This window comes from Petaurus breviceps, unplaced genomic scaffold, assembly GCF_028583685.1.
Source record: "Petaurus breviceps papuanus isolate PSGF00001 unplaced genomic scaffold, PetGlider_PUasm1.0 90919, whole genome shotgun sequence".
In the NCBI taxonomy this organism is placed as follows: Eukaryota; Metazoa; Chordata; class Mammalia; order Diprotodontia; family Petauridae; genus Petaurus; species Petaurus breviceps.
The window spans coordinates 21,838,953-21,859,223 of NW_027187378.1; the positions used below are offsets into that span (position 1 = coordinate 21,838,953).

At 35.5% G+C, this 20,271-nt stretch overlaps 1 protein-coding gene across 3 annotated transcripts in view; it reads left to right on the forward strand.

Annotated features, from left to right (window-relative positions):
* The window catches only part of ANAPC1 (anaphase promoting complex subunit 1), a 179,019-nt gene that overhangs the window by 133,271 nt on the left and 25,477 nt on the right, over positions 1-20,271 (forward strand). For 2 of the 3 annotated variants that reach the window (XM_069075562.1, XM_069075563.1), the window contains 3 exons: positions 14,716-14,833; positions 15,698-15,775; positions 16,787-16,854. In XM_069075562.1, coding sequence (XP_068931663.1) covers positions 14,716-14,833; positions 15,698-15,775; positions 16,787-16,854 — 264 coding nt within the window. Of the gene's footprint in view, positions 1-7,731; positions 7,886-14,715; positions 14,834-15,697; positions 15,776-16,786; positions 16,855-20,271 lie in introns of those variants that run through there. The other variant, XM_069075564.1, reaches the window with a different exon arrangement.

Consider the following 20,271-nt stretch of genomic DNA (forward strand, 5'->3'; position numbering starts at 1 on the left):
ACTCTACTGGAAGCCCCTATTTGCAATGAATAGTCTTCAAATAATCTACTTGTGGATAACAAGAGTTGATTATGATGTGAAATCTTTATCAACATCTTATGCCTAAGTAACCAGATTTTCTATATCACCTGCTTAGTATCACCAGATTTGATGTATAAGTTTCAACAAGTTTTGAAATTACCTCTTCAAAAATGGAAATATTGAATGGCAATGGCATTAGATTTATAGGAAAATTATGTTCTTGTTACTCTGTGGAAATATGGTATAAAAGAAATGGTTTTTTTTTCTAACACAAGAAGTAATCCAAACTTGTTTACTCCTTTTAAGGTAACTTGGCAAATTCAGGCCTACTATTATATTAAAGCCAACCCACTTTGGGGTCAGAACTTCATAAATAAGATTACTTCTGGTTTTTTAAAGTGATAACAAAGTCCATTTACTATGTGAAACGAGTGGCAGTACCCTGAACATAAACATAGTTTTCTTTTATCAAAGGAAACTTTTTATAAGTTCACTGGTTCATCAGGCAGATGTTAGCTGTGTTAGCTCTTTGAGAGGAACTTTTTCATTTTTGTCTTTTTATCCCTTATACCAAACACAGTGCTGGAAGGAACCTTAGAGGCTGAAAAGTTCAGCCCTCTCATTTTACAAATGAGAAAATTGAGGCTGAGAAAAGTGAAGTGATTTGCCCAGGATCACAAAACTAATAAATGTCTGAGGCAAGTGTTAAACTCAGGTTTTCCTGACTCCAAAAACAGCACTTATGGTACTACCTAGCTGGACAAGACCTTGGAGGTATCCCATTTCATGCCTTCATTTTACAGATGAGGAAACTGAGGCCTGGATTTATTAAGTGACTTGCCCAGGGGACATATAGGAAGTAAGTAGCCTCAAATGGGTTTAATCCCTGGTCTTTTGATTCTGAATTAAGTCCTATTCAACCCTGACTCCAGTTGATGTACCTCAGTGGTCATATCTACAGTGAGTGGCTGATAGTGAAAAACAGCCCATATAAATTTTTCTACTCGATATTGCTTTTACATGTTTCTCTGAGATTACATGGTTCTCTTCATTTTTTTCTCCAGTTTCTAGAAGTAGTGTTAGTGTTCTTTGGTATCAGGCACAATTTTAACTTTATTACTCTTGTATACAGTAACACACTCATCAAAAAAGGGGGTTTTGTGTTTACCTTTTCCAAATCAAGGTTCATTTTACAATGCCATAACAGTGCTGAGAGCTTCCTTCCTTTATGTCGTATCCTTATATCTGACTTCCCTCTACCTCAGCAGTCTTTGTTTTTACCTGTATATCTTGTAACAGCCACTTCTCTCTTCCCATAATCACGACCTCTTTCCTGCACTCTGTACCACTAGCTTATAATTAAACTCCTGACTTCTAGGCTCACTCTTCTTCAACCCCATTTTTTAAATAGTTGCCAAAATCTTTTTAAAGCACAAGCCTGACGGTTTCTCCTTTGCTCAGATTCCATATTGCTTCTAGGACAAAATAAAAATTTTTCATATTGGCATTTAAAGCCTTTCTCAGTTTGACTCTAGCTTAACCTTCCAGATTTGTTTACTGTTACTTCCTTTCACTCACTCTCTTTTGCAGCCAAACTCACCTAGTAGCTTTTCATTAAACATCTCCTGCTTTCCTGCTGTAGCACAGGCTAGGCTTCATGCATGAAATGTATTCTTCTCTCACCTCTGCTTCTTAGAACTCAGATTTCTTCAAAACTCAACTTAGGTGTCTCTACCAACTGGAGACCTGTTCTGATTCTCCTAGTTGTTAGTGTTCTCTTCCTCCTCAGATTGTATTGTATTTATCTGTTTTAATGTTGTACCCTTTCCGTGAGCTGTAAGATTCTTGATGACAGAGACTGTTTTTACTTTTTTTGTTTGTATCTCTAGTGCCTGGAACAATACTTTACCCATAATAAATTCCTAATAAATATTTAGATTAAGCTGAATTAAATTTATTTGATAGTAGCTTTTTTTTTTCTTTTTGATGGGCAATTTGGGTTAAGTGACTTGCCCAAAGTCACATGGCTAGTTTTTGTGTTAAGTGTCTGAGGCAGGATTTGAACTCAGGTCCTCCTGACTTCAGGGCCAGTGCTCTATTCACTGCGCCACAGGTAGTAGTTTTGATAATTGCTATTTTGTAGTGTATTTTCAAATTAGGTAACACCAAACCACTCTTTTTCTTGTTATAGGATATGTCAGTTGCTCATGGGTAGGCTGAGCTAATATGATAAAAATGAACATTCTACCTAAATTTTTACTTATTCAGTGCCATACCAATCAAATTACCAAAAATTATTTTATAGAGCTAGAAAAAATAATAGCAAAATTCATCTGGAAAAACAAAAGGTTCAGAATATCAAGAGAAATAGTGAGAAGTGCAAGGGAAGGTGACCTAGCCATACCAGATTTTAAACTGTATTATAAAGCAGCAGTCATCAAAACTACTTGGTAATTAAGAAATAGAGTGGTGGATCAGTGGAATAGATTGGGTATATAAGACACAGTAGTCAATAACTATAGTAATCCACTTTTTGATAAACCCATAGAATCCAGCTTCTGGGATAGGAACTCACTATTTGACAAAAACTGCTGGGAAAACTGGAAAATAGCATGACAGAAACTGGGCATAGACCAGTTATCTTACACTGTACACCAAGATAAGACTAAAATAGGTACATGATTCAGACATAAAGGGTTACTTAAGAAGATTAGGAGAGCAAGGAATAGTTTACCTGTCAGATCTGTGAAGAACGGAAGAGTTTATGACCAAACAAGAAATAGAGAATATTATGGAATACTAAATAGCTATTTTCAGTTATGCTAAATTTAAAAAGGTTTTGCACAAACAAAGCCATTTTTTTTTAAAGCTATCGGGGTTAAGTAACTTGCTCAAGGTTACACGGCCAGTTATTTCTGGGTGTGGTGCTGAGTGTCTGAGCCCGGATTTGATCCAGGTCATCCCGACACTGGAGCCGGTGCTCCTACTCGCTGAGCCACCAAACAAAGCCATTTTAACCAAGATTAGAAGGGAAACAGAAAACTGGGAAATAATTTTGTCACTGTCTCTGATAAAGACCTCATTTCTAAAATATATGGAGAACTGAGTCAAATTTATAAGAATACAAGTCATTCCTCAATTGATAAATGTTTAAAAGATATAAACAAGCAGTTTTCAAATAATGAAATTAAAGCTATCTATAGTCACACGAAAAAATGCTCTTAATCACTATGGATTAGAGAAATGCAAATTAAAACAACTCGTGAGGTACCACACCATGCCTATCAGGTTGGCTAACATGACAAAACAGGAAAATTACAAATGTTGGAGAAGATGTGGGAAAATTGGAACACTACTACATTGTTGGTGGAGTTGTGAACTGATCAAACCATTCTGGAGAGCAGTTAGGAACTATGCCCAAAGGGCCATAAAAATATGCATGCCCTTTGATCTAGCAATGCCACTTCTAGTACTATATCCCAAAGAGATCATAAAAATGGGGAAAAGACCCACATTACAAAAATATTTATAGCAGCTCTTTTTGTGGTTGCAAAGAATTGGAAATTGAAGGGATGCCTATCAATTGAGGAATGACCAAACAAGTTGTGGTATATGAGGAGTGGCCAAATAAGTTGTGGTATACTTATGTAATGGAATTCTATTGTTTCATAAGAAATGATGAACAGGAGAATTTCAGAAAAACCTGGAAAAACTTACATGTACTGATGCTGAGTGAAGTGAGCAGAACCAAGTAAATATTAAACATAGTAACAGCCACATTGTTTGATTATGATAGACTTAGCTCTTCTCAGCAATGCAAAGATCTAAGACAACTCCAAAAGACTCATGATGGAAAATGCCATCCACATCCAGAGAAAGAGCTCTGGAGTCTGAATGCAGATGGAAGCATACTATTTTCTCTCTATTTTGTTTGTTTTTTCTTTCTTGTGGTTTTTTTCCTTTGGTTCAGGTTCTTCTTTGAAACATGACTAATGTGGAAATATGTTTAATATGATTGTACATAAATAGGCTATATCAGATTACATGCCATCTTGGAGGGGAGTGAGAAAAATTTAGAACTCAGAATTATATAAAGTGAATGTTGAAAACTAAAAACAAAAAAATTAAAATAAAATAAGTAAAAGTGAGAAGGAGTAGGGACGATGTCTCAGCATTAGGAATTCAAGATTAATGATAAGACTTTAAACACATTTAATAAAGTGAAAGTACAAAGAAATACATCAATATGTATACAACTACTAAAGAGTATGCAACAAGCTCAATATAAAATAGAGCAAAGAATTCTACTTTTAGTGATTGATAGCAAAGCATGTGTCTAGGCAAGAGGAGCTTATGGACTTTAGTTTTAGCTTAGGCTGATTTAACAGAAAATGAAAGAAACTATCAGAAAGCATAAGGAAGTACAGATATTTTTTATATTCTTTCTAATGGTGATGGTGGGGTTTACCAAGATTGGACATTTAGTCTTATATTACTTTATATAGTGGAGGAAGATAGGAAGGAAGGAAGTTCCTTTATTGGTTTATAAAATTTAAAAATGAAATTAAAGATGATTAATATATTAATCTTACCTTGCTAATAACAAGGTAAGATCTATCGGATCCTTAAGGAAATAAAGCAATCTTTGCCTCCCCTTAAATGGATCTTAGAATGAAAAAAGGCAACTGAAAGCACTTCCATCGAATGGTTATTTTGGTGAGAAAGATAACTCAAAAATCACCACCTCAAATTATGACCTTGTAGGGAAAAATAGTAGAATTTTAATTTACCAATCTTTCTTAATTGCGGTATACCTGTAATTTTTGGAATAATATAATATGATATATTATGACAGTGGAGATATTGGCAATCTTTACTTTATCTTAGTATTATTGGGAAAACTTTCAGTGTTTCTTAGTTGCAAAAAATGTTAGTTATGATAAAAGCAATTTGGTACTAGTTTTGAAATTAGCAAATTAGGTCATTTAAATAAACTGGATAAGGGAGAGCTAGGTGGTGCAGTGAATAGAGCACTGGACCTGGCGTCTGGAAGACCTGAGTTCATATCCAGCCTCAGACACTTGACACTTGTGTGATCTTGGGCTAGTCACTTAACCACAATTGCCCTGCCTTCCCCCCTTAAAAAAAAGCAACAACCCAATTAAAGAAGAATCAGCAACAATTGAACTTAACAGTTTTAAGTAAACCAAAGAACATAAAGCATTTGAAAAAGAATTATTTATTTGACAAGAACTGTGTGGAAAACCAGAAAGCAGTTTGGCAGAAATTAAGTTTAGACCAGCATCTTATACCATATACCACACAGGAAGGTAAAAATGGATATGGATTTTACCACTAAAAAGTTAGTAGAGAATCAAATCAGCTACCATCATATCCTTTTTTTAAAATACTTTATTTAACAGAGTATACTCATGACAGCTGTTTAAAGTAGATAGTACAAGTATTATTATCCCTACTGTACAGAAAAAGAAACCAAGACTCTCAGAGGTTATGATTTGTCCCAGATCATAGAGCTTTTAAATGGCAAAACTAAAATGCAAATCCAGATCTTTGATTTCCTTTCTTATTGTGAACTTAGTTATCAACAAACTTTTCAATGTGTAAAGAATTTTCGCCTCAAAAACTCTTCAAAGTCTGATGTCCAGAGCTAACACAAATATAGAAGACTCAAAGGCATTCCCTAGTGAATATCATCAAAGGTTATGAATAAACAGTTTTGAAATAATTGTAAACTGTTTAAAAAAAAACACATAAGACAGTTTCTCCAAAGAACTAAAAAGAAAAGTGCAAATTAAAACAGTTCTGAAATTTCACCTCACTCCCAGTAAAATGGCTAAGATAGATAAAGATGAGAACAGTAAGTTTTAGATGGGGTGGTAAGTGGAAAGAGACACACAAACAAAATGTTGGTCTAGTCATCATGGAAAGCAGTTTCTAAGTATGTCAAGAAGTGACTAAGTGCCCATACCCTTTGATCCATTTATCCCACTGCTAAGCATATACTCCATGACTTCAGAGGAAATCATATCACTGAAAATATCTATGTACAACCTGGTGTTTTTATATGTGTATGTATCTATATAGATATTCATGTATACATTTACATCTGTATACACACACATATACATACATATATTGATGCATATGAACACACAGAGACAGTAAATTTCAAATGTTACATTTGAGGCTGAAACCTTTGTTGATCTTTCTAAGTTTTCTTCTGTTTTCTTCTGTGCATTTAAAAAATGCTTCAATGATCCTCTTTTCTGTCATTTCTTTTTTTTGTAACTCTATTGTTAGTGCCACTCTTCTCCCCATAACTCTAGACCTCCGATGCCCCCTCCCCACAATTAAAAAAAAAATTCAGTCTTTATAGCAAGTAAAGTCCATTAAAAGACATTCACATATTTGTCATGTCCAGAAAGGTATGTCTTATTCTGTACCTTGGATCTTTTATTCTCTTCCTTAGGAAGTAAGTAGCATCTTTTGTTCTCTATAGTTATTGCTGATCATTGATATTGTTGATCAAAACTTGTTGAGTTATTTTGCTTTGTCATTTGTTGGTGTTCATTCATTGAGTCAAGTCTGACTCTTCATGACCCAATGGATTAACTGTCCATGAGGTTTTCTTGGCAGAAATATTGGACTGATTTGCCATTTTCTTCTCCAGTTTTATGCAGACAGGGGTTGTGACTTGCCCAGGGTCACACAGCTTGTATGTGTCTGAGGTCAGATTTGAACTATGGTCTTTCTGACTTCAAGCCCAGTGCTTTATCCTCTGTGTTTCTTAGCTGCCCAAGTCATTACTGTATGAATATTTTTCCTGGTTCTTCTCATTTCACTCTTTATCAGTTCATACAGTTCTTTCCAGGTTTCTTTGAATCCATCCCTTTCATCTTTTCTTATGGAAAAATCCCATTATATTCATGTATCAGTTTGTTCTGCCAGTCCCCAGTTGAACACCCCTTTTATTTTTAATTCTATGCTACAGCAGAAAGATGCCATCAGTAGTTTTATACTTAAGGATCTTTTCTCTCTTTTTCTGATATCTTTGGATTATAAGACTAGTAATGGTTTTGTTAGGTCAAAGGGTATATACACAGCTTAGTGTCTTTTTAAAAGCATTGATCCATGCTGTTTTCCAGAGTAACTGAGCCAATTCATAGTTCTACCAACAGTTCACCGGTGTGCCTATTTTCCCACAACTCCAGTAATTGTTATTTTCTTATTCTCTTTCCCAGTTTGGTAGGTGGGAGGTGGAATCTCAGAGTTGATTTATTTAGCATTTCTTTGAACAATGAATTAAAGCATTTTTTTTAATATGATTGTTGCGAGCTTGGTTTTCTTCCTTTGAGAATGAACTATTCATATGCTTTGTTGATTTATATGTTGGGGAACAGCTATCGTCCTTATATATTTGTATCAGCTGCTTATATAGCTTGGATTTGAGGCCTGTGTCAGAGGGACTTCCTACAATATTTTCCAAGTTAACTGTTTCTCTGCTAATATTAACTGCATTGATTTGTTTATGCAAAAACTTTTTTTTATATTATCAAAATTGTTTCTCTTTTGTGATCTTTTTTATCCCTTGTCTGATACGAACTCTTCTCTTATCCAGAGTTCTGAAAGGTATTTTTATTTTCTTCCTTGCTCCTCTAATTTATTTGTAATGTGACCTTTTATATCTAGGTCACGTATCCATTGGGAGCTTATTGTGGTATATGGTGTGAGATGTTGTTCTAAACCTAATTTCTGCCAGACTGCTTTCCAGTTTTCCCAGCAGTTTTTGTTAAATGGTGAGTCTTTACCTCAGTAGTTGCGGTCTTTGGATTTATCAAACACTGTGTTGCTATATTCTTTTTCTTCTGTATGATAGATACTTACTCTGTTCCCTTTGATTGACTTTTCTATTTTTAGTCTATACCTAATAGTTTTAACGATTATTTCTTTATAGTATGGTTTTGAGATCTGGTACTGCTAGCTCTTTTTCCTTTCCATCTTTTTTTTTTCATTATTTCTCTTGAGAATCTTGAATTTTTTCCTCCAAATGAATTTTTACAACATTTTTTCTACTTCTTTAAAGTAATCCTTTCGTAGTTTCATTGGTTTGTCACTGAATAAGTAAATTAATTTAGGTAACATTATTATATGAACAGTCAATATCTCTCTACTTGTTTTTATCTGGTTTTCTTTTTAGTTGTATTTATGCTTCCTTCATAGCACTTTTTGTAGTAGCAAAGAATTGGAGACAAAATAGATGTCCATCAATTGGGGAATGGTTGAACAAATTTTAGTGTACCACAAATATAGTGAAATATTGCTAAGTCATAAGAAATAATAAATATGAAGACTACAGAGAAGCTTGAGAAAACTTATGTGAACTGCTGCAAAGTGACATAAGCAGAATAAGGAAAAGAATATATACATTGACTGTTGGTCACTCATTTTCAGTCATGTCTAACTCTTTGTAACACCATTCGGAGTTTTCTTGGTTGGCAGAGTTACTGGAATGGTTTGGCATTTCCTTCTCCATTTCATTTTACAGTTGAGGAAAATGAGACATACAGAGGTTAAGTGAGTTGCCCAGTATCATATAGCTGGTATATATGGCTGAGGTCAGATTTGAACTGAGGAAGATGAGTTTCTGACTCCAGGCTCAGTGCTCTAGATAGACACTTTGACACCTGGCTGCCCTTATAGATCGACTACAATCAATGTTATATATGTGTTCAGAAATAAAAATATTTCCTTAAGGACTGATTTAGTTGCATCCCAAAACTTTGGGTATATTTGTCAAATTATTATAAATCTCTTTTTTGTTTCTGTAATTTGTTCTTTTAAAAAAATTTTGTTGATAAGATTAATTTTTACATCACTTATTTTTCAGCATTTCCTTCCTACATGAACCTCCTAAAGATCCGTCTTTTATAATAGAGAGTTTTAAAAAGGGAGGAAAACCCAGCACGTCAGCCAAGTCTGACATTATACTGTTAACACTTTTATAGGGGGCAGCTAGGTGGCACAGCGAGTAGAGCGCCGGCCCCACTCTCCACACTTTCAACCTATATTTGTTCTTTAACCCTTTATTATCTGGGATTAACATTATTTAGACTTCATCTAAACCATTGTTACTATCCTCCTTGGTGTATGTGTTCAATAATGTATATTTATTCTTTGTTCTGTGTCACATGATCAGTTCATCTAAAAGTGCCTCAAATTAGTTATTCTCCTTAACATTCCAGTTCACTGATTTCCAAAGATGTGTATCATATCTAGTTTTGTTAGCATTCTTTTCAGAGCATAAATTTCTTTCTTATTTGTTACATCTGTAAGTCTGAAAGATATCTGTTAAAGTCACTTGTAGTTAGTGTCTTATTATCTAGAAGTCTTTGTGGAATTAAATTAGTTTTTCCATTAATTACTTTTATGCTAATGCTAATCAGTTGGGACAAACACACATATATTATTAATACTCTTTTATCATCTGTGGTGCCTTAAAGCTTATGGTATTGTGTTATTTCCCAACCTGCTTTTCACTTTTGACCAATGTCTATTTTTTGCAGTTGCTGTGACTGAGATTCTGATTGCCATTTCTGCATTTTTTGATTCAGCTGAGGAGTACATTCTATTCCAACCCCACATTTTAACTCTAGGTATCTTTAGGTTGTATGTTTCTGGAATACAGCAGATTTTGGTATTTACTTTCCAATGTATTTTGCTTCACTTCCTCATTTTATGTGTGAGTTCATACCATTCACATTCATAGTTATGACTGTTGAGTTAATTTTTCCCACTGTTAAATTTTGTTAGAATTTTTTTTTGCCATTTTTTTAAGAGAAAAAAAATCAGCACTTGGAACCTGATTTTAGTATTTCTTGGAACATTCTGATCATAGGCATGACTATTTTTTCTGTTGAGAAAAAAAATCACTTAACCTTCTCCCTACCTTCCTTTTTATGTTGTTTTTTTGTTTTTTTTTTCCTTTTTGGAGGATAATTAGGGTTAAGCGGCTTGCCCAAAGTCACATAGCTAGTAAGTGTTAAGTGTCTGAGGCTGGATTTGAACTGGGGTCCTCCTGACTCCAGGGCCAGTGCTCTATTCGCTGTGCCACCTAGCCGCCCCACCCACCTTCCTTTTTAATAGTTTGTTTTATTTAAGGCATTTTTCACCCTACACCACCTCCTGATACAAGCATCATTTCCTTCATCTTTTTTCAACTTTTCTTTGTTGCATCCAGCTAAGGACATGATTCATGAGACTTTCCTCCCTGTTCTTCTCCATATATGTTTTTAAATGACTGTTAACTTGTGGTGCCTGGGTTTCAGGAAATACTAAGTACCTTCTTTCACCTCTTTTCATTTTACTTGCCCAGGCCTCTTAGACTGTTAACCATGGTGGGACTCCCCAGAGATAATAGTCTTTTTTCTTTCTTCTTCTGTGTAAGCACTGGAACATCACCTATCCCTTTTGAGATAATCAAATTTGTTTACCTTTCTTAAATTTCTTTGGCTTTGTACATTTCAAAGACTTCTCAACTCTGGTTTTCTCACACGTGATGCTTAGAAGTCATTGATTCTGTTTAAAAAAAAGCCTTTTTTTTTTCTTGTTCTATAGAAGTACGATGAATTTTTTAGGATAAAAAATTCTTGGGTACAAGCCATTTTCCACATATATTTCAGCCTTTAATTTTTTTTTTTTATATTTGGTGAGTAAACTTGGGTAATTTTGATTAGAATTCCTTGAAGTTTGTTTTGTCTCTCATTGGCACTTGAAATATTTTCTTCTGTTGTTAGGAGCTTCAAAGGGAGTGAACCTTAGTGTTGCTTTACTGGGGACGTACTTGTAGATTTTTGTTGATCTAACTATTGCACCCCATTTCTAGTACCTATGAGTATTTTAGGGTCTTATAATTTCCTAAAATTCTGAGATGTTTTATTTCATTGTACTTTCCTAGGAAGCTAGTGATTTTTATGTTTTTCTCTTCAAGTTCCATTTCCCAGATCAGTTTAAAAACATTTTAAATGTCTAACCAAATCTTCCAATTTTGCTTTCTTTTAATAATTCTTGTACTATTGAATCTTTGAATTCTTTCACCATTCCATTTTCAGGGTTTTTACTGCTTTGTTAAAGTTTTCCAGTTTCTGGTCTAAGTCATCTTGAATTTTTCATTAAGAGTTCTCATTTCAATTCTCATCTCTTCCTTTAACTTTTGTAGTAACCTTTCTAAACATTAAGGAGATATAGGTTCTTGTGGTTATTCTATTTTCTCTGGGGCTTTTAGTTATGTAATTTATTTTTTAATTTCTCTTTTCCTTGGTCCTTTCCTTGGTTTTTTCTTTGGAAGTTTTCTTCATGGGAACAAGGAGATACATTTTTTTTTCTTTTCCGTTCTTTTAGTAATTGTTCTTTTAGTTTAATGCATTTCTTGCTATTTTGAGATGATGAGATCAATCTGAGCTTAGACACAAATTTCTATATGGCTTATAAGTCACATGAACTATTTGTTCATGTCTTTTAATTCTGTATATATTCAGATGATTTTTTAAAACGTAAGTGTAGGATTTTATATATAGAGATAGATAGATAGATAGATAGATAGATAGATAGATAGATAGATAGATAGATCCTCATTAAATTTCGTTTTCTCCCATAAGTGTCTCATTTCAGTGTTTTCTTGTGTGCAGATGGCACTGATGACCCTGGGCTCTAAAGACGGTTATGATAGTGGCATATTCTGCTTTGGGCATTGTATCAATCTGGAAAGATTTTGATTATGTTTGACAACACACTTTCCTCTCTGAAGAAAAAGCTAAATATGGAGAGGCTCATTACCATGAGATTATATAGTTACTAGATGATATAGGTGTTGGTTATGATGTCTCATGAAACCACAGTCCTGTCCTGTACACTCTCCTTGCACTTGAGTATTTTTGACAAAGCAGCAAAAAAGGAAGGACGTTAAAATTTGCGCAGTTTTTAGACTATCTGCGTTTGTTATCAAATGTATCAAGTACACATATATTTAATTGTTAGTACTCTTAATATGTGATCTTTCTCTAATGACCTAGTTGCATTATTGGAGAAATTGGACCATGTTCATATTGCCATTCTTGGTATAAATGAAAATAGAAAAGAGATGTTGCTGTTAAGTGGAAGGATGGATAGCAGCTGAGATAGATAAAAAAGTTAATTTTATAGTGTAACCACAATCAGCAATAAACCTTTTCTTTTTTAAATTTAGTGTTTTTCAATTAGCAAACATATTTTCTCTTCTTCCCACTTCCCTCTACAATTGAAAAAGAAAAAAAGTAAGATAAAGCCTTTGTTACAAATATTCCTAGTCAAGTAAAGCAAATTTCCAGCATTTGACAGGTTCAGAAATATATGCCTCATTCTGTATCTTGAGTCCATCACCTTTTTGTCAGGAAGTGGGTAGCATGTTGTTTCATCACCCCTGTAAAATTATGATTGGTTATTTCATTGATCATAGATGTTAATCTTTCAGAATTTCAAAAAGTAAGCTTCTCATAGGATACTTATTCATTTAACTTCAGGATTCATAATGAATAGAAATAAAAAATTTCTGTTAGAGAAATTCTACTTTATTTAATTTTAATTTTCTCATTTAAAAATTATCATTTAATTTCATTTTCTCATTTTTATCCTTTTTTCTAATTTATTTTTACTTTTGACCTTTCCTTACAGCTAATGGTCTGATTGTGTAAGCATTAGAACATAAAAAATAGACATTTATCAATAAGCATTTATTATGCACTTTGACTTTGCCAAACACTGCAGTAGAAGCTGGGAATACAAAGACAAGAGGGAAAATAGTGTTTACTCTTAAGAAGCTTGCATTCTGTTGGAGAGACAAAAGTGTATGTATAGGTCCATATACGATATAGACAAAGTAGATCAAAGGCAGTTTTGGAGGGAAGGAAAGAAGGCATTGGCATCTGGGGGCAATCAGGAAAGACCTCATGTAGAAGAGATTTATACTGACTTTGGAAAGAAACTAGCAGTTCTGAGAGGCAGATAGACAGTACAGATGTACAAATTAGGAGATGGAATACTGTGTAAGAAGAATAGGAAGAAATCCAGTTTGGCTGGATAGGAGAGTACATAGGGGAAATATTCTATAACAAGACTAGGGGAAAAAAAAGGGAAGGACTAGGTTATAAAGAGTTTCAGATGTTGTGTATTGAGTAAGAAAGTATGGCATATGCCTTAGGCTTTATGCAATAGGAAAGTCACTTTGGCATCTTTGTGGAGGGTGGATAGGAAAGAGGGAAGACTTGAGTCAGAGACCAATTAGGAACCTATTGTAGTAGTGTGGCAGAGTGATAATGCTGTACATACAGACCTAGAATAGTAGCTGTGTGGATGGAGAGATAGGCATGTATTGGAGTGTTGTTGTGGAGGCTAAAATGTTGGGATTTGGCTACTGATTGAAAATAAATTGTTGAGAGAAGATGGAGTCAAGGATGCACCTGAGTGATTTGGAGGATGGTTGTTTCCTCAGTAGTAATAGGAAAGTATAGAAGAGGGTTGTGTTTGAAGGGGAAATGAGTTCTGTTTTAGACATATTGAATTTCAGGTGTCTGTGGGACAATCTAGTTTAGAATGTCTAAAAATCAGTTGGTGATACAGGACTAGAGCTTGGGAGACAGTCTAAGACAGAGAGTCATCTGTAAGGACATAAATTTAACCTATTAGAGTGGTGATTTCGTGAAGTTAGAGTGTAGAGAGAGAAGAGGGTGTTATACAGAACTTTGGAACACCACCCCCATAATGACCGGGGGATGGTTTAGATCCAGCAAGGGAGGATTGGTCACACAAGTAAGAGGTGAACCAGAAGAGCTGCAGTACCATCAGAGCCCAGACAAATGAAAGAATCTAGAAGGAGAGGATGGTCAACAATATCATAGGACTTCAGAGACATAGAGAAAGATGAGGATTGAGAAAAGGCCACCAGATCTGGCAGTTAGGAGATTATTGGCAGTTTTGGAGAGAGCAGTTTCAGTTGAGGAAGGAGAGCAAAAACCAAATTGCAAAGAGAGTGATCGGAGAGACAAAGAGTGCATGCCAGGTTATATTTAGGACTTTGGCTGTGAGAGAGAGGAGAGCTATTGAGTGATAAGCTAACTCAAGAAGCAGACAGCTGGTAAAAAGATACAGAGGTATGAGATTGAAAAGCATATAAAAAGAATAATAAGAAGGCCAATTTGGCTGGACTGCAGAGTACATATAGGGGAGTGGACAAGAATAATATGATCAAAGATAGGATAGTATCATGTTATTAGAGGAACTCAAATTCTAGGGAAAGGGGTTTGAACTTTACTTAATAGGTGATAAGGATCCAGACAACTAAGTTTCCATTAAAAGCAAGGATGTGGAAAGCCTATTGTTCTACTCCTTGATTATGTCGAGTGCTTTTAGACAAGTAAATAAGGTTGGTAAGTGTTGGTAGACTCAAGATTTGCATAGGATCTCTCCCTGGTGGTGTTCTCTTCCCTCCACAAGTGTTAAGATGAAGCACTGGTTATAGAAATAGATTGCAGATGGCTGAACGAAGGTTTCTTATTACTGCTCTCATTTTAGGCTTGCTGACAAATGAAAATTTTAGAGACTGTACAGTTTTACTAACCACACACCTGTGTTTTCTGTCAATAGGTATCATCTCCAAGCTCTTAGACACTTGTATGTACTAGCAGCAGAACCAAGACTGCTTGTGCCTGTTGATGTAGATACAAATACTCCTTGCTATGCATTATTAGAGGTTACCTATAAGGTAATTTTTTTCTCCCCATCCTCCCATTCCCTCCCCATCCCTTATATAACTAATTTAGTTCACGCCTTAAGTATTTATCTCACCAATTTCCCCACTGTCATTCTTTGCTATGATGCACCTGGGTTAATCTCTTAAAAAAATTAAGTAGTTAGAATTATCCAGACAGCATGATATAGTAGAAAGAGTAACTCCAAACAGGGTACTTGGGTTAGAATCATAGCTTTGGTCCTTTACTTCCTTGGGCCTCAGTTTTCTCTTCTGTAATTTGAAGGGGTTGGACAAAGTAAGATAAGATTAGAGACCTAAGGTCTCATTCACATCTGATTGTTAGAATTAAGAGTAGATGGTTCCCATAAACCCTATAGTCTCTTACACAGTAAAGATTCTGATTATGAATATGATGCTGGTACCTTATCCTGGTCAGTGAATTGGATCAAGATGTATTTGATGCTTTTTTGTATTTTGTGTAAGGAAGTATCATCTGAGGTCTTTATGTTCTCTTACATGGTATTTCAGTTACATTTTCTTGATTAAAAATGTATTGTTTTACATGGCTAAAAGAATATTAAGAGCTGTTAGATTTTGTTTCCTTTCTAGACTGCTCAGTGTGATGCTTCAGAGTACTAGGTATCTTGGGAGTCCTATTCAGGGATTAGTTATTTAATATGCACAAATAGATGACAAATCTGCATATCCTTTGTTCGTGTTATGTACATTTCAATTAGATGACAGTGTCGGTTTTGTCCACTTTTTTAAAAAAATGAGACACTTAATAACAGAATCAGTGGGAAATTGAGCCCTTTTTACATTCTGACTTCCACCAAGTACATTGTACTGAGCTCTTGTTGTTTTGATGATGTAAAGGGCACTCAGTGGTATGAAGAAACAACAGAAGAGCTAATGGCACCTACTCTCCTTCCCGAGCTTCACCTTTTAAAACAGGTAAATGGGGACAAGACTTGAGTACTTCCACCTGTGAATATGTGTATAACTCATGAATTAGTTTAATCAGAATAACGCTGAATGTGTGAAAATGAGTGAAATTGATACTTTTCTCCCCTCCTTCCTGCATTATCAAAGATGATAGCCTAGTAATAACAGTAGAAGTAAGGAATTTCAAGATCCACAAGTTTTAAGATGTACAACAGGCATGGTGTGAGGTTATTATATTTCCTTTCCTAGAAATTTTGAATAATAATCAGTGCACATTTATTAAGCACCTGCTATGTAGTTGCCACTGTCCTTCACACTTAGGGATACAAAAGACGCAGAAACTCTCAAGTGGCTTACAAGTGTAAGAGGGGAAACAATATGCAAGCAAATACATACAAAGGCAGCAGTATACAGGATTCATAGGAAATAATTAAAAGAGGCAGAGTATTTGACTTAATAGGGCTTGGGGAAGGTTTCCTGTAGAGGATGGAATTTTAGTTGGGACTTAAAGGAAGCCAGGGAGATCAGTAGTTGGAGTGGAGAAGGGAGAGAGTTTCCATGCATGGGGGACAGGCAGACAAAATACCTGTAGTAGAGAGATGGTGTCTAATTTGCATAACAGCTAGGAGGCCATTGTCACTGCATTGAAGAGTATGTGTTAGATGATAAGGTATGAGAAGACTGGAAAGGGGGGAGGAGGCTAGGTTATGAAGGGTATTGGAATTTATTGAGTAGAGAGAATGATATAATCTGACCTGCATTTTAGGAAAATCACTTTTAGTAGCTGAATGGAGAATGGATGGGAGTAGAGAAAGACTTGAGATAAGCAGCCCCAATAGCAGGCAAAAGGAATTCAACTGTTTATATCCCATAGCAGTTAAAAATAAATCCACTTAGTTAATGGTAACCTAGAGATGCATTCCAGTTTTTATTAGTCTTATTTCCTCCAAATAGTTTGAATTTTTTTTACTCCAAGTAATATGCATAATAGCTTACCTATGTTTATATTTATCTTGACAGATTAAAGTGAAAGGACCACGATATTGGGAATTGCTTATAGACTTAAGTAAAGGAATACACCACTTGAAGTAAGTACATTGAAATCTGTGTTATACCTTTTTGTGGAATATAGGAGAAAAGTGTTTATTTAGACAAATTAATAATTAGAATATCCTTTGTTATGTCTTACTCTTAAGAATGAAATATTTTGCAGGCTTGTCCCATTTTATAAGACAAACTTTTTTTTTTAATTTGGGGCTTTATAATCTTATATATATCTTATTAATCTTATATATCTATTTTAGATTTATTTAGGAACTTGAATTTCTTTTCATTAGGACAGTGGTGAAATTGTCTGTCCTGATCATTAATCCGACATTTGGAAAAAGAGATTGAATATATTCCAGATAGTTCAGGGAGAACTATGAGGCTAAGAGGAAGATTTCAATTCAATATTCAAAGAACATCCTAACAGTTTGATCTGTTCAGTATTGGAATAGATACATTAAAGATACTTAATCATGGGAAGTGTGATATAATTAAGAGGACCTGGGTTTTTTAAGGGTTTCCTGTAATTGGATAATAGATTGGACTAAATGAACCACAAAGCTTCTTTCAGCACTGATTCTATAATTATGTGGTAATTTAGTTCCATAAACAGTGAGTACATACTACATTCATAGCCCTGTACTAGGCTCTGATTGTCAAAAATGAAACATTACTGTCTTCAAGGATCTTAATATTCTACTACATTTATATGGTGTTTTGCTGTCTGCAATTATACATACATGGGTATACATATGTGTATATTTATACAGTGCTTTACACATGACTTTTATTCTCACAAAAATCTGTGGAATAGGTATGATAGAAACTAGTGTCCCCATTTCTTCTTCATATATATATATATATATTTTTTTTTTAGGATGCAAATTCCAAATCAATACTAGAAGGAGCTTCTTTTTTTTTTTTCCTTCATTTTCAAATGCTTTATTAACTTCTGGTTAACATCATTCATGTCTGCCAGGTTTTGAGTTACAATTTTTTCCCCTGTTTTTCCCCTACCCACCGCCCCAAAATAGCAGTCCCACAGGATATCCCCTCCTCCAATCTGCTCTCTCCCATATCTTCGCCCGTACCCCCTTCGACTTTTCCAGTAGGGCATGGTGGATCTCTATGCCCCAATGCCTGTATATCTTATTTCCCAACTACATGTAAAATGTATTAATAATAGTATTTATATATTTTTAAACATTTGATTTTAAAACTTTGAATTCCAGATTCCTTCCCTTCCTCCCTTGTCACCCACCCTTACTGGGAAGATAAGCAATTCAGTATATGTTATACACGTGTAGCTATGCAAAACATTACCACAGGAGATATATTGTAAAAGTATGACTATATTTCCCTCCCTCCTCTCCCACCTCCCACTTGTTCTATTCTCTACTTTGATCCTGTCCCTTTTCAAAACTGGGTACTTCCAACTTCCCTCCCCCCCAGCCTCGCCTCCCTTCCATTATCCCCCCTCTCATCCCCTTCCCCCCTACTCTTCTGTAGGGTGAGATATCCTATTTAGTATATATGTCATTCCCGCCCTGAGCCAAATTCAATGAGAATACAGTTTTGTCTTTTTAGCTTCCTGTTCTTCCCCTCCATTGCAACCATTTTCCCTTGCCTCTTCTATATGAGATAGTTTATCCCATTCTGTCTCTCCCCATCTCCCCTCATTATATTCCTCTCTCAACTCTTAATATCACCTTTTAAGTATCATCCCTTCCTATTAAATTGGTCCTGTGCCCTCTGTGTATACCTGTAAACATATATACACACATTCATATATGTTTTCATATGCCCATGTAACCTTCTTCAACTGTTTTCATACTGAGAAAAGTTTTATCAGTTACAATTATCGTTTTTCCATGTAGGAATGATAATAGTTCAACTTTGATAAGTGGCTTATGATTTCTTTTGCCTGTTTACCTTCTCAAGCTTCTCTTGCTTCTTGTATCTGAATGTCAAATTTTCTATTCAACTCTGGTTTTTTCTTCAAGAATGCTTGAAAGTCCTCTATTCCACTGAATGACCATATTTTTCCCCGAAACATGTCACTCACTTTTGCTGGGTAGGTGATTCTTGGTTTTAATACCAGCTCCTTTGCCTTCCGGAATATCACATTCCAAGCCCTTCGATCCTTCAGTGTAGAAGCTGTAAGATCCTGTGTTATCCTGATTGTGTTTCCACAATATTCAAATTGTTTCTTCCTAGCTGCTTGTAATATTCTCTCCTTGATCTGGGAATTTCAGAACCTGCCTATAATATTCCTAGGAGTTTTCTTTTTGGGATTTTTTTCAGGAGGTGATTGGTGCATTCTTTCAACCTCTATTTTGCCCTCTAGTTCTAAAACATCAGGGCAGTTTTCCTTGAGAATTTCTTTTTTTTCCTTTTTTTTTAAGCAATCAGGATTAAGTAACTTGCTCAAGATTACACGGCCAATTATTTCTGGGTGTGGTGCTAAGTATCTGAGCCCAGATTTGATACCCAGGTCATCCTGACACTGGAGCTGGTGCTCTTACTTGCTGAGCCACCTGGCCGCCCCTTCCTTGAGAATTTCTTGGAGGATGAATTCTAGGCTTTTTCTTTGATCATGTCTTTCAGGTAGTGCAATAATTTTTAAATTCTCTCTCCTGGATCTATTTTTCCAGGTCAGTGGTTTTTCCAATGAGACATTTCACATTGCCTTCTATTCTTTCATTTGTTTCTTAAGAGCATCTTGATTTCTCATAAAGTCCCTAGCTTCCATTTGCTCCAGTCTAATTCTGAAGGAATGATTCTCCTCGTTGAGCTTTTGAGATTCTTTTTCCATCTGGCAAAATAGGCTTTTTAAGGCATTCTTCTCTTCATTGCCTTTTTGAGCCTCTTTTGCCATTTGAGTTAGTCTATTTTTTAAGGTGTTATTTTCCTCGGTCAGGCTGTTGACTCTCATTTCATAATTTTCTTGCATTGTTCTCATTTATCTTCCCAATTTTTCCTCCACTTCTCTTATCTGCTTCTTAAGGTCCTCTATGGCCTGTAACCAGCTCGTATTTTTCTTTGAAGCTTTTGGTGCAGGAGTTCTGACTTCACTGTCTTCCTCCTGTTCCATGCTTTGATCCTTTTTATCACCAAAATAGGAGTGTAAAGTTGGGGTGCTCTGTTTATTTTGCTTCCTTTGCCTGCTCATGTCACCACTCAATCACTTGACCCCTGGGCTTTTTGCCACAGTAAGACTCTGCCACCAGACAGGGGAGCTTCCGTCCCAAATGCTGGGGTTTTCTCAGCTGCTGGAGGTATTAGTTGGGTGTCCTCTCTGAAGCCTCCACACTCTCTGGCAAGCTGGCCACACACCCCAGGACCTCCACCCTAGACTGCAATCCAGATCCAAGCAGGTGAAAGCAAAAGTGATGGACTGGTTGCTTGGTCCCCCTACACTCTGCAGGCCAGGAGCTGATGCTGCCATGTGGGGGACG